The sequence below is a fragment of the Podarcis liolepis genome (assembly GCF_965112155.1).
Source record: "Podarcis liolepis genome assembly, chromosome: 15".
NCBI lineage: Eukaryota > Metazoa > Chordata > Lepidosauria > Squamata > Lacertidae > Podarcis > Podarcis liolepis.
This window is the reverse complement of record NC_139566.1, coordinates 43,565,571-43,580,819: the sequence shown is the minus strand read 5'-3', so window position 1 is coordinate 43,580,819 and position 15,249 is coordinate 43,565,571. Positions and strand designations below refer to the sequence as shown.

General features: G+C 45.4%; 1 protein-coding gene across 2 annotated transcripts in view; it reads right to left on the bottom strand.

The window, feature by feature from the left end:
• The window catches only part of DNAH10 (dynein axonemal heavy chain 10), a 123,301-nt gene that overhangs the window by 17,929 nt on the left and 90,123 nt on the right, over positions 1-15,249 (bottom strand). For both annotated transcript variants that reach the window (XM_083476578.1, XM_083476579.1), the window contains 10 exons: positions 13,143-13,223; positions 12,348-12,545; positions 11,960-12,121; positions 10,490-10,664; positions 8,970-9,151; positions 8,027-8,163; positions 5,555-5,772; positions 3,828-4,049; positions 2,395-2,542; positions 346-625 (listed from right to left, as the gene is read on the bottom strand). In XM_083476578.1, the coding sequence (XP_083332704.1) occupies positions 346-625; positions 2,395-2,542; positions 3,828-4,049; positions 5,555-5,772; positions 8,027-8,163; positions 8,970-9,151; positions 10,490-10,664; positions 11,960-12,121; positions 12,348-12,545; positions 13,143-13,223 (1,803 nt within the window). The remainder of the gene's footprint in view (positions 1-345; positions 626-2,394; positions 2,543-3,827; positions 4,050-5,554; positions 5,773-8,026; positions 8,164-8,969; positions 9,152-10,489; positions 10,665-11,959; positions 12,122-12,347; positions 12,546-13,142; positions 13,224-15,249) is intronic.

Below are 15,249 nucleotides of genomic sequence, written 5' to 3'. Positions count from 1 at the left end.
AGCCAGCTGCAGCTTCTTCAAATGCCTCAGATGGAATGGCTGGTTGCTAAATGATCAGAAAGGCCACATCCAAGGACATGAGTTAATTTACCCTGGAATGCTTGTATCACTATCCTAGCGTTGCTTAACTTCAGCTCTTGAACTTTGAATATTCACAACTTTAGGTCAACAAAGTAGGATCTACATCCATCTAATTCTGCTATGAATTTCCCACCTGACTACAAGGTGTCTAGAGTGGTGAAGGTTATAGATCTTTGCTGAAAGAATACAACCAGGGACAACTCATAATCCAGTGGGTGGGTAGAAAAATTCTGGACTAATTGCCAGCCCGATTAATTTGCTCACCTGTGTAGTTGATGACCATGGCTTTGCCAAACACTGATGGTGAATATTTAGGATTGGCTAGTTTGGTGTTCAGATACAGCTTGAAATTGGCATCATAGTCAACCTCCTTGTCTCCAAGAACGATGAATGTCCGGCCCTGGGCACATTTTATGTTCTTTTCTAATACATTATCAATCACAGGGTCAATGTATTCATCAACATCATGGAACAAGAAAGGATTCCCATATTTTATGGCCATTTCGAGTTGCTTAAGGAAATCAGGATCATTGAAGGAAGCCATCTGAGAAATAATGAGATATGGATATATGAGCATGATGAGTAGTTAAATTGCTTAATGCAGCGCTTCATCTCCTAAGTCCTATTTCAGCATTTTAAAACTGAAAGGTTATGCTCTCTGCAACTGCATATTTTTATTTCATTTGACAGAAAAATTAAGGGTAGGCCAAACATCTGAAGTAAACTTCAAATAGGCCCCATCATTTGACACCCTCCACTCCAACAATACAACACAGCTTATTGAGAAACCTGAGGCAGGTCCCTGAGTGACGGACAGCAGAGTCAGACCAGAGTCTGGTGATGCAATGCCTCAGAATTCTGCCAGAGAGCTGGAGCCTCTCTCTAATTGGCTACCAAGACAGCTAGTCAGAGGGGCACTTTGGGTGGGCAGTTTCTGAGATGGAGATGGTTTAAGAGAGAGCTGGAGGGAGAGAGGAGAGAGAGTTGGTTCTGGATAGAAACATCCACTCTGAGGAAAATATCTAAAGCTAGAGAAAGGATTCTCTGAGGTTAGATTGGAAGACATTGTTTAAGGTTTTGTGAGAGTATTCAGTTACGTGGAGGGCTGAGTTTGAGCGAGGAGAAGTAGAAGCTGTGAGGACACAGTCTCCTTGGGTCTCATTCCAGTCAGGGAAGGAGAGATCTTCTAGAAAGAGAAGAGCATTTGGAATAACTTGGGAGTGTGATTGTTAAAAGGTTGGGTAACTGACAAAAAGTACCACCTTCTGTAGGAACTAAAGTGCTAAGCTGTGAAGGAAGCTGTGTATGAAGCTTGTATATGAACCCAAAGTATTAAACTATCACTGAAGTAATTAAACTTAAGGAACGGAAGTAAAATAACTCCATATCAGCTGAGCGTTTCCCATCTAGTCTGGAAACCTGTAACAACTATCTGAAGTGTAATAACTGAACTTAAGCAACTGAAGTTTGAAAGAAGCTGTGTGTTTACTACTTTGTTTAGAAGCCTGTAGCATCCATTAGATTTAGTATACTTATTAATAGGTTAACTGGTTCCTGAAAGAACATTGCTTCCTGATACATCCTTTGTTTTATCCACTTTATTCTATATAATAAATCTTTCTTATTTGTTCAACTTCTGCCTAAGTCTCTACGTATCTAGGATTTCCCTCAGACAAAATCCAGAAAGATAACCTGTGGTGGTTATTTTAGTGTATGTAGTTTGGATCCACTGCAATCAGTATACAGAGGTGGGATCCACTACATCAGTAAGAGTCACCTAGTACTGAGCTCCATCCATGTATTTGAACCTACCTTGAAGTTCTGGGTCAGGGGCCACCAACCCTTTTGGATTAGCAGGCACATTCTGCAAAATGCTGCAGGCACCAGTAACAAAATGGCTGCTATGGGAGCATAGTTCAGCACAAAATGGATGTCATGGGGTGGGGGCATGGCATAAAAGAAAATGAGAGACAATGCAGTCATTGTTTACTTCCTGCCCCCTGCCCCCGCACACAACAATGCTGTTGCTGTCTAATAACAACAGAGAACATTCCCCAGCACCAGAAAGCACAAACACACCAAAAATGAAATAATCTAAAATTTGTTTTCTAAAATTAAGAATACCTTAGGCCACCCACCTGGTGCCCATGGCTGCTGGGTTGATGATCCCTCTTCTAAGTCTACCTTAAAGTGTTCTGTTGGTATTAATCAGTCTGTCCCTTATTCTCCAGGGTGGTTCACTGGCCAATTTCCAGTAATATGGAAAGGTTTTAAGCTGTGTAATTTCCTTTTAAGTGAAAAAATTAGCCTTACCCTGAGGTTATTTCTTTCTTCTTTCCTCTTGATCCAATTTAACGCTTGTTGCTGTGGGTCAATACATAGCGGGAAACGGCTGGCCCGAGTGGTGAGAATGCCATTTTGAATCGAGAGCTCATCAGGAGGTAGACCTTGAGACCCCCACCTGAAATTAGAGCAATCAAGGGAAGACATTTTTGTATGGCAAAAGAGAACCTGTCAGCTGAAAAAATAAATGTGAATGTTTGTGTGTGCTTGAGCTATGTCAGGGGCAGAGACGTACCTAGGAGGTGGTGAAACCATAGGCCCCGAGGAAGCACAAAAATCACCCAGAAATCACTGTGTGGTATGCCTCTGAGCTTTGGTCCTTTCGCCTTTACACAGCCCACCTTCCTTCTCTTTCAGGGAAGTGTTTAGCGTCTCTTGAAGGATGGAGCCCACAATGAACCCTCTCCCATCTGCTGCTTGGCTCCCTTTCCCACCCTCCCCGATTTGTTGTTGGGGCTTCACCATTTGGCCAGCCTGCCTTTCTGCAGCCTTGGCAGGCTTGGCTCCCCTCCCCATCCATAGCTTCCATCAAGCTGAATTGTGTGCCAGGAAGCAGCAGCCCTGAGAGCCTGGGAAGACCAGCCAGCTGGGTTGAGTCCAGAAGACCCTGGACGCCTCTCCCATCTGCATCCCCAGTCCCAGATGATGAAGAGAGAAGGGAAAGGGGTGGAGAAGTGCTTATTAGAAAGTGGGGTTACACACAGAGAGACGCACACTCCCTAGGGTTCTACCTTCACCAAACTAAAACTGCCACAAAGGCCCAATTTAAACTGCCATGCAGTGGCGTAGCGTGGGTTGTCAGCACCCGGGGCAAGGCAAGTAATTTGCGCCCCCTAACCCATGGATTTGTGCCCCCTAACCCTAACCCCCAGATGTTGCGCCCGGTGCAGCCGGCCCCCCTGCACCCCCCACACTACGCCACTGCTGCCATGCTTGAAGACCCTTAGTCACCCTGTTTTGGAAACGGTTTGTTGGGGTCAGTTAAGCAAAAGCTTCACTGCCAACTTCACCCTATTTGTCTGTTTTGAAATCACTGTGAGTGCACTATGCTACAAAGACATGCAATTCCCCTCCCCCCATTTTGTTCTCACCTCACCCTCCCTCCAGATGCTTTGAATACTTGGATCACGTAAAACGTAGTAATTTCTAATGTGGCTATTGTGGTGAAGTGATTTTTTTCTCTGGAGAGCGGTGTCAATACAGCTCCTTGCCAATGGCACAAGGGACCCTAGGGACTCTAGTCAGGGGGACAAAATAGCCGCTGAATGAAAGGGTGCATAATATGGAGGGAGCAAATCATCAACTGAAAGGTGGTTTGGCTCTGAAGCCCACTGGCAGGAAGATCCTGTGGAAACCACAGAGATGTTAAAACTGAGATATAAAAAGAACAGGCCCATCCCTACCTGCTAATCTCAACGTCATCAGTCAGCAGGTTTTCTAATCTGAAAGGCTTGCTGAGAGGAATATCTCGTTCATGGATATCTGATTGCCAAACCTCCTTAATCATCTCGTCACGAAACTCCCAGGTAAAGGCACCTTCGTAGCTCAGGAAGGCGGCACACAGCAGACAGTCTCCCAACAGTTTCACTTGTCGTTTCTTTAATTCTTCCAAATCATTCATCCACCTGGCCAAAAATGAAGGAAAACAGAGCTCCTCTAGTAGATTAATAATAACTGAATTAATCCATTGAAGACTGCACCATACCAAGATCCCTGTTGCCTTGCCCCTCGCGGTAAGCAGCAGGAACACTTACTGGGAGAGCAACGCAGCCCAACCCACCCTGCCAGCCACTATTGGGTGACACTGCAACCCACAATTCTGGAATGCTTCCTCCACTAGTTTCATGCTGATATTAAAAAGTGTGGGAATGGAACAGAATGTGTGGCACCAAAGACCACAAGGCAAAGCCAAAATCCCTTCGCACCAACCACTGAGTCCATTTTCTCAGAAAAGACTCAAAGGCTAGCCCAGCCCAGCAAGACAACCCAGAAAGATACCATGGTTGATGTCATCAAAAGTCACTGAGAGGTTCAGGAGAAAACTTAACAATCTGCATTGATTGACTGACATGGCTTAACTAGTTGAACAAGCAGAAAAAAAAAACTATCTTCAGGATAGGTTTCTCCATGGTAGGAGACAGCTTGTGTAGCAGGGGTGAATTGTAGGCAGCTTCTACAAGCTGTGCAGCCAGAAACAGCAATCTATGTAGTCACTGGCACAGCTAAGGTAAAACTCCCCTATTTTGGGATGACAAATTTGGGAAGCCATTTTGGCAATCCTGTCTGGTTGAGAGAGAAATTTTAGTAACATGCATCAGGGTGTCATTTCTACCACTGTGTAGGAACTATGATGGTTGTGGAGAACTGCAGGTATCATTTCCTCCATCATTAACACCATCTTCTCCTGGCTTATTGAATAAAAATGGGGCAGGGAGACATTATGGGGGAAATGGCAGCTGCCAAGTAACCAATAGACACCAAAAGGCACCACTTGTGACAATAGCAGAACTATATTTGAAATCAACAACTACAGACAACATATTAGGGATGATTGAATCTGTCAGTTTTAGTTTCTCTCAGTTTCTCCATACTTCCACAGCAGTTTGTGAATTTAAAAAAAAAGTCCTCAGGAAAATTCATCAGCAAACCTCTCCTAATAAACACATTTTTGCATGAAATTTTGTCTGATATACACATTTAAAATTTCCTCTAATGCATTTTTGTATGTTATTTTCACAAATATATGCATTCCTATACACACATTACCCTACTATAAGTATTTTTGTGCAGATTGGTTGGCTGGAGAGCTGCACTGCAAAATTCAAATACATGCAAATTTTGAAGGTGGCTGTGTTTTGTTTTACATGCTTTTTTGGAAAGGCTGATTAGGTAGTCTCACCTTTAAAGGTAGACTTGATGAAATCCCTCCCCATTCCTAAGAAAACATGGAGAGAGAAAACTGTTCTACAGTAGGCTGCAGTTCTACAGATTTACTAGATATTTTCCCTCCCCCAAAATATGCAAAGAGGTGTTGCTAAACTTCCCCTCCAATTTCCACTCTAAATATTCAATAGAGAACTTCTGGTGCTGACTATAATGTACTTGGCCCCTTCAGAGAAGCCTCACTTGCCTTATATTTTCAGATCCCAATCCTGAGATAAGTTTGTCAGCCGCAATAAGACGCCGTTCCATAAGTTCAGCTTCTTCCTGAAGCTGCTGTTTTTCCCTTATGGCTGCCTCGTACTTATCTCCCAGAGCTTTCAGCTCATTCTGGATGGCTGTCAGCTCATTCTGGATCTTCTCCAGTTCACGTTTACTTAAGAAGAAATTCCGTTCCAGTCTGGCCACCTGTGTGGAGGACAAACAGCTGAATAAGGTGGCAGCTCAAACATACAGCAGCCCTCAACCATCAGCCCACTTCGAAAAGCTTTGCAAAACATTCAAGGCCCAGCTGATTTCCAGGGGGACAATCTGCCCCTGACCACATCCAATAGTTTCTCCAACTTTCAGCACTCTGATGCCTGCCTCTTCCAGGTGAGCTGTCTGTACAGCTGGAATGGCATGAAAATAGCAGGATATGGCGTTTGGGGGGAGGCTGCTTCACTAGCATAGCAAGCTCAGAAGGAATCATGGGCAGCATCTCTTTTTAAAACATCTGATCTTCTATCTGCCCATAACCGAAAAACTGGGGTGCAGGGTTGCTAAATCACAGGACAAACTGCAGCATGCATTTCACAACAACAATAGATTAATGTAATCCATAAAATATTGTTATGGCTTTGCAGGGGGAAAGGGTCCCCTAAAATTCCTTGGTGCCAGGTTTTCCCCATTATTTCTGAAATTAGTAAATGTGGGGTTGGATCAGTGGATTTAGCAAGGCCTAAAACATAAGTCAAGACAGCTTCCTCAGGAGATTAGCTGAGAGAGGTGCTATCAAAGAACAAAACAGGTGGTGGCAGAGTCATTATACTGACGAAAGTTGGGACAGTCAGTCTCAGACAAGAAGGGGGGTTGGGTTCCATCCCCCAGCTGTGTGTTAGGTAGCAAAAGGCAATAGCAGAGTTGGGAGGGGGAGGTTGCCCAGGTTACAAGAGGTGTGATGTCACCACAGAAAGTGTCCTTTTGCATGGGGATGAGGTTATGTTTTAGCAAAAGTTTTGGGAAAGTAGAAAGGTAGGGCCAGGTGCCATGCAGACTGACAGAGAGAGAAGCTGTGTGGAGGAGACACAAAGATGGTGCTTTGGTTGTCTTTGAATCCAATGCTGTGCTGGTATGGGGAGCAAGCCTCTCTTGAGATGTGATGCTTGGAACCTTCTTTCCATCAAGACTTAGCTATAAATATGTGTAAGTGAACAATAAATCATAAAGACACTACAGTCTTCCTTATGCCTAATTATCCAACAGAAATACAAACCCTGATTAAGCATCACCCAATGAGATTGGGGCGGCCAGTAACAATAGGCATTACAGAGCACCATGAAAAGAAGGCAAGTGAGGCAAGGAAAAGGATCTCTAACAGAAATTCTCAACATCCTCGCCAAACAATTCCCAGGCTTCTCTGAGAGAAAGTATGGCAAGTAAATTGGTATAAAATAAACACATGTTTATGGTGCAGATGAAAAAGAAGACATGTTTCACCCTTTAGCTATGGTGGTATAGTCCCTAAAACATTTTTCAAAACTCTTTGGATATGTAGCTTCTGGTAATCCCCTCAAAACAGCACCATGCTAGATGTAATGTGTGACTAAAGTTCTCAACATAGACAATAGAGCATGAGACTCTGAACTTCAGGGTTGTGGGTTTGGGCCCCATGTTGGGCAAAAGATTCCTGAATTGCAGGGGGCTGAACTAGATGACCCTCGTGGTCCCTTCCAACTCTACAATTCTATGAAAAATCCAACACATGGGGTCCAATTTGGAGCCTCAGTGGCCTGGATGGTGTCCCTGTACTGATTCCCTAGTGTATATCACACCCCAACATAGTTGCGCAGAGGCCTGTTTGGTTTCCTTTTCATGGCTATCAAGAGCAATTCTGGGGAGAGTGGTGCCATGGTGTGCCAAATCAGACCCCCTGGAACTTTGAAAATAAATAAATAAAGAGAGAGACACTGGGAATGCCAAGCACGCAAATTCCACATAGGGATGGGCAATGTGTCAATTTATATTTTATGTTTTTCTGTTGTTGTTGTTGTTGTTGTTGTTGTTGTTGTTATTTCTACCTCATCCATCTGGCTGGGTTTTCCCAACCACTCTGGGCGGTTTCCAACAAAAGATACATTAAAACATCAGTCATTAAAAACTTCCCTGTAAGTTCAGTTCTCCATATTTCACTATTAATTTGTGGATTATTTTTTTTAAAAGTCCTCATATATGCATTTTTCTATGCATTACTTGGCTGGAAAACTGCAATGTAAACTTTGGAGAAGTGCAAATTTCAAAGGATGGCTGTGATTTGTTTGCATATTGTTACGGAAAATGCAAATTAGGTATGTTTGCCTTGAAGAGCAAACTGAATCCAATTCCTCCTCCATCCCTCCTCCCAAGTCACATTTAGCCTGGCCCTCATCCTGTTTACTGCCACTTCCATGCTTTCCCCTTGTACCTTTTCTCTCTTTGGCTTGACCTCCTTAGCTACATCACAGTAGCTCATAACAGCATCCACAAATTTCAGCATCCCTAAACCGGCTCTGCTGACAACTTCCATTTCTTCAAAGGTTGTGTTCAAGTTCTTTAGCAGTCCTCCAATTTAAAATGTCAGAGTTAATTTACAATTTTAAGGCTAAAACACTTATTTCCCAGGATCAGAAGAGGATTGAAGTGGGAGGAACAGAAGACAGCTCAGGTGTGGGGGGATACATTAAGTGAGGTTAGGGGCAGGGCCTCCCTGTTGCATCAACTGCCTCATCAGATGCACACCTAAGAGGAGCTGAGAGATGTAGGACTGATGGACATGCCTTTCCCTATCTTGTACTTTTGACAACAAAGAGTTAATTCCTCACTCCGGTCAGGACCGTGACAGACTCCCATCATCCCTGCCCATTGGTTAAGCTGGCTGGGGCTGACAGGAGCTGGGGTCCAACAGCGTATGGAGGCTCCCCATCCCTGATTTATAGAATGCAGTGGATACATTAAAGCCACACACCTAAAATAAAACCAGCATAGCTGTAGCAAGAGTAGTTTGCTCCCTCCCTATCCACATGGATGCTGGTGTCAAATGGCTCTGGGCATGGGGGACAGTCAACTGGAGAAGAGGGGGTGGGAATCACCAGTGTCTGTTTCTGGTGGACTGCTCTTTCCCCTCCCAGAGGTTCTTCCATTACCAATAACCCTGTGGGGTGCAGCTAAGTGTCAAGGCAAGTTTGCTATGACCTGGGCTGCCCCAAGAGCCAGCCCTGACTTTGAGAAACAAGAAGTGCCATATACAACTATGGACCTTCTTCCTTAAATATATGAATCCCTGAAAAGAAGACTGTGTGACATTTGCAGTATCAGACTGTAAAATAAAGTTTCAAGGGTACGATTAATTCTGCCGCTTAGCAATTTACCTCGGACGGATTTCACTTGACTCTGATTAATCGAATCAAAATCGATTTCCATAAGGGAGCGTAGGAAGTTGGCCTCTGACATCATTCCTTTGGCTGTCTTCCAGTTGAGTTCTTTGTAGCCTCTCATGATGAGGATGCACTCGCACACAGTCTGCACCTGTTTAGGGGGCTTAGCAAAGGACCTGAAATGCAAAAATAAATATTAGGGCAAACAATACTCATAGATCATAGATCACAGAATTTCAGAGTTGGAAGGAAGAAGAAGAAGAAGAAGAGTTTGGATTTGATATCCCGCCTTTCACTCCCCTTCAGGAGTCTCAAAGCGGCTAACATTCTCCTTTCCCTTCCTCCTCCACAACAAACACTCTGTGAGGTGAGTGGGGCTGAGAGACTTCACAGAAGTGTGACTGGCCCAAGGTCACCCAGCAGCTGCAGGTGGAGGAGCGGAGACACGAACCCGGTTTCCCAGATTACGTGACTACCGCTCTTAACCACTACACCACACTGGCTCTAGATGACCCCTGGGGTCATCTAGTCAAGGCCCCTGCAATACAGAAAGCTTTTTGCCCAATGTGGGGCTCAAACCCACAACCCTGAGATTAAAAGTCTCATGCTTTTACCGATGGAACTATCCAGCCAATTGCTTACAGATTTTCTCCCTCCTTGAAATGTCAAGTCTCGGAAGACCTTAACTGAGCTGCACTGGGCTAGGCTGGGAATGGCCAAGGGGGAGCTCAAGCCTGCCTCTGAGTAGCACAGACCAACTGGACACACTCTTTGACAGCCTGCAAAGAACTCTAGTCAAATTCTTTGTGCTTATGTTTTCATGTTTTTTGTTCCTTCATTTTCCAAAAACCCCACATGTCACGTGTGGTTTTCAACAAGGCTGGCTTACCCATCAAACTGACAGAAAAGGAGGGGAAAACTCTCTGCCTTCCTCCCACCTGCCAAATATGAGAATCTGATAACATTCCTGCCAAAAGTAACAGGAATGAAAATATTTAAATGTGAAGGATAGAGCTTGGGTTCAGCAGCCTAGACCAAGAGTGGTTAACCTGTGGCCCTTCAGATACTGCTTGACTATAGCTCTTATCATTCCTGGCTATTGGTCATGCTGACTAGTGCTGGGAGTAGAGAGAGCCACGGGTTAATTCCACCCCCACCCCCCGATCTAGCCACAAAAAGAAATATATTGGAAAAGACAGTGGAGGGAGAGAAAAACCCAAGAAAACCGCGTGCCCCTAGTTGCTGGTGAGTTGTAGGCAGCCGGTGAGCTGGAGGGCCGTGTGTGATCTGCCTCCCCTTTAGCTACTGAAGGCAACTAGTCCTCTGTCCCCAAGGAGAGGACATAACTCAACTGGACAGATTGTCTCCTACAATGTGATTGGAAACAGATGGTAAGCAATAGGTGCAATATGGATACAAAATTGGTATTAGAGCTGGTGTGAGCGCTTATGATGAGCAATGGACATTTCCGTGTAAAGTCATTTCCTGTGCCAGGATGGCCGTAGTTCAAGTACCTGATCTCAGTGACATCAGATTTGTCAAGCTTCTGAAGTTCTAGTTTTGCGGCCTCCAAGATGGGCATGGCTTCTGCCAGGGCTGTTTCGGCATCCTTCTTCTCCACTGCAATGACTTTGTTCTGCTCTTCTATTTCTATGGCTTTTTCCACAGCCAGCTTTTTCTTCTCCTCAGCTAATATGTAGGACAAGGATGATTGCAAAAATTACTCCTCAGAACTGGCATCAGCTTCTTCAACGCTGCTACAATACTAATGCACCTTTACAATGCAGGCAAGGGGAAGCTTTTGGCATTGCTGGGTTGTAGTCCAACAACATTTGAATTCCAATGCAGGGGCGAACGAAGGTGACGTGACACCCGGGGCAGGGCATCGCTACGTAGGATGCATGTGTGCCGTCGCTAGGTACGATGCATGCGCCATAAGTAGTGACACCACACATGCGCTGTACATAGTGGTTTGGCAGCAGTGGTGCTCCAGCCCCATACAGACAGTCCTGGGATCCTCTGCTCGTGGCTGCAGCCGCGAACAGAGGATCTTCTACATGCGGCTGTAGCGGCACTGGAGGGATCCCACCGCCGTCCGTACAGCGCTCGAGCGGCACCAGCGGCGAACTGCTATGTACAGCGCATGTGCGGAGCCATTATGTACAGTTCATGCGTGCAGCACCACACATGCACTGTACATAGCGGTTTGCTGCCGGCACCGGGATCCTCTGCTCGCAGCTGCAGCCGCCAACGGACGATCCTCCACATGTGACTGCGGCGGTGCAATGGAAGCCTTCTTGTCAAACACCCCCAGACATGGCACCCGGGGCGCACCGCACACCCCACCCACCCCCGCTGCAACGCCACTGTTCCAATGATGGCTTTTCTAAAACCATCGCTTCAGTTGTGGGAGGGAGGGGAATCATGTAACAACACTACCGTGTGGGGTGTGTTATTCAGCTGAATTTGATAGAGATTATTTCAAATAATGTCCTTGCAAAGTTTTCTTCTTCATCATCCCAGCAGTTCAGACCACAGTGTGCCATACATGGAAGGAAGTGTTACAGTTTCAGTTGGTTTTCTTGACTCATCAAATAAAACCAGACCCCATTGTAGGTTGAATCAGTGATGCATTTAACTCCTCTAATGAAAGGTTACTACTGGTAAATTTAGTTAGGGTTCTTCCTAAAGGTACTGGATGATTCTTCCTCTCCTCACAACCAAAAATCAAAAAAGGAAGAAATTCTTTGGGACTTGATCCATCTTTGGAGAAACAACAACTTATAAATTCAAATTTAGAAAGTTGCAATAATAGAACACACAATCCTAAATTGGCTCAGCACATGAGAATTTCTAGGCTTAGCAGCCTGTGATCTGCCAGGGAATAAAAATGAATAAAAAGAGAGCCACGCAAGAGAGTCCAGTTTAGTTTGTGGGGTAAGTCCTCTAAACCTGAGTGAATTATGACTGTAAGAAACACTTGCCAATTGCTGTGTTAGTTGCAATCTCCTGTAATAAGGCTTCACAGGCCGCTGATTTCTCTGCCAGCACAATCCTTTGCTCAGCAAGCTTCAGGTTGAGCTCATCCAGCTGAATTGTAGCTTCTTTAAGTTTGTCTAAACCACCCTCCAGTCGTTTGCACTGAGCTTTGGGAAAGAGGAGGAGAAATAAGATGTGGCTGTCCTGGCTGCACATGTAAAACAATGTGTTTGCTCTTAATTTATGTAATTTACAGTACAGTCCTACTGAATTCAATGGCGCTTACTCCCAAGTAAGTGCAGTTATGATTGCAGCCTTAGGCCATGCACAGAACTGACTTTGCACAATATTTTGTATGAGATTTGCAAAACTTCTTAAGAGCACAGATGTTACCCCAAATGAACTGATTCTTTTCATCCAGCAGTTTGCAGTAGGTGTTGATGAAATCAAGATAATTTTTGGGGGTGACGTAGTTGCTCCGTCTGAGTTTCTGCTGAAATCTTTTGCTGTAGAGCCCCACTGAACCGTGGACCATGACACTGTGTTCAATGACTGCCTCAGTTTTTTCAGACGGGATCAGTGGATTGTTCCCTGGGAAAGAGAGAAAAAACATGCTTACCCACAAAGTACAGAAGGCGAACAGAGTAGATGCTGGAGGCCAGTGTTGCAACACACAAACGCAGTAGAGAGACACACAAGTTGTTATTGGTCTTTCTGGCTCAAAGAAATTAAGAACTACTAGTCTCTGTCATATCAAAGGTGCATTTCACTTAAGATGAACCCACACAATTAATCATGAGTAGTTCCCTCCACTCCAGTGTTTTCTTTTTTCTTTAATTAAAGTAGTTTCTCAGGCTGCAATCTCCAATAGAAGATTGGTGGAGGCTATGGGTGGAAGATAAGGTGTCTTAACCCTTTATTCTCTTCCAGTTTTTCACCTCCAAAATCAAGTGCCTCTCCACCCCAAGCTGCTTTTGGCCTCACAGAGGAAAACGAAGGGAAGGGTATTTGCTTCCTTCCTCCATAGGTAACAGCACTGGAAGAAGAGATAAGAAGAGCTACAGCGGGTCATACGTTAAACAAGGAATAGGAAAACAGTAAAGGAAGGGGGAAATTAAGGCACGGGGAAGAATATGTTTCCTTCAATTACATGCCCATTAGCCTCTTGCTTCAAAAATGTTTACATACCCAAAAAGAACTTAGCAACAGCATCTAGAGCCTGAGGTGGCCAGGGCAAGAACCAGTCGATCCCAGTGTTATTGACAAGACCTTTGGAGAGAAATAACAAGGTTAATACTAGTGATGCAGGGCAGCAAGTTGATCTTTTCCCTTGCGATAGGAATTTTGAGGTCTTAGATATATGGTTATGTTCATAAGTGTACCAACCAAGCACGTACATAGATCAGCACAGGAAGACCGACCTGAAACCATTTTGATTCCCAAACTGAGCAAATTATTTCTCTGCAAGGTCAAAGTGGTAAACCTCCCCATTGTCTCTTTCCTCACAAATCCTGTCTTAAGGGCACATTTAAGATATGAATAGGGTGTGAGCCTGTGACATGGCCCAGGAACCATAGGGCGCACCGGACCATAGGGCGCACCCAGTTTTTAGGGGGGGAAATCAAGAAAAAAATATTTTCCCCCCAGCCCCAAAGAGCAGTGTACAGGCTGCGCACAACCTCTCCCTGCCGGAGGGGTTGCGCGCGGCTATGGCACAAGCCAAGGCAGCGAGCAGGATGGATCCCGCTCACTGTTTTGGCTTCCTCTTTAGCCCCGCGCAACCTCTCCTTGCCAGGAGATGCTGCGCAGGGCTAAAGAAGCCATAGCCCCGTGCAGCCTCTCCCTGCCGGAGGGGTTGCGCACAGCTATGGAGCAAGCCAAGGCAGCGAGCGGGATGGATCCCGCTCGCTGTTTTGGCTTCCCCTTTAGCCCCGTGCAGCCTCTCCTCCCGCAAAACCGGCAGAAGCCGCGCGCACTTTAAAAGGGCTGCACGGCTTCTCTTGGCTTTCCTGGGAGGTGGGGGGGATTCCCTCACCTCTCCCAAAAGCCCGCAGAAGCCACGCAACCCCTTTAAAGAGATCGCGGCTTCTCCTGGCTTTTCTGGGAAGTGGGAGAAATGACTGATGCAGCCAGTCAGTCCCTTCTCCCTCCTGTGGAAAAGCCCGCAAGAGCGCACGGAGCTTGTGTGCGGCTCTTGGGGGCTTTTCCCGCCTGCCTCCCCCCCTGCATTCGCTCCACAGGACGCACAGACATTTCCCCTTGCTTTTTAGGAGGGAAAAAGTGTGTCCTATGGTGCAAAAAATACGGTAAGTATTTATCATTACAAAAGACTGGCCAGGCTCCCCAGGCAATCCAATCAAGTAACCTGCCAGACAGGAGATAAACAACGACAGGAGAAAAACAACATTCAAATTTCTGTTTTAGACCGCCTTTTCTGTGATGTAGGTATGATGTATCTGAGGGGTGGTCTTAGGTTACACCCCTTCTGTGATGTATGTATGATCTTTCTGGGGGTGGTCTTGATCTACAGGAGGGCAATTTCAAAAGTCTTTATAAGGCCTTGCGCGCCATTGTTCTGGGTTCCTCTCCCTTTCCTGTGTGTGAGGGGAGCACCCTGTTGCATCAGATCAATAAAGATCAAGCTTACTAGCTGCTTTGCTTCTCAATAGTCTCTGGTTGGCCTCTGCTATTTTCTCCTACCAATAGGGAACCTACATAAGGACTCTATATGGGCTCTTGGATACCCCGTAAGGGAAAAGGGCAATTTTTGTTTACAACACCCTCCCCCAGTTCTTCCCCCTCTTACATCTTTACTCTGTGTCATAGCTATACTAAAAGGGGGGACCATTTGCCAAAATCTCTGTTGCCTTAATACCACCCTGTGTCAGTGGCAAGCCTGATGCAGGCAAATTAAATGATGCCCATTAAATGAACTGGTTTATAGGCTTGCCGCAAAAGTTTTCTGTGGAACTCAAAGCTTTGATACCTTGCTACACCTTGGGCTTTCAAACTTTCTACCTTCAAGGAATTCCTTTTGTGTTGCCTTGGCTTCCAAAGAATTCCTGTGTTCCTGCCACATGACACTGTATATTGTAGAGGATCCTGGGTAATTTTCTAAGGCACAGAAACTGGCCAGACTTCTTAGGCTTCACTGTTGCCTTGTGAACCCTAAAATCACACTCTAAAGCAGCCTCTCTCCACCTTGGGTCAAGATGTTGCTGAACTACAACTTCCATCAGCCCCAGCAAGCACAGCCAATGGTCAAGGATGATGGGCTTTGTAATCCAACATGATC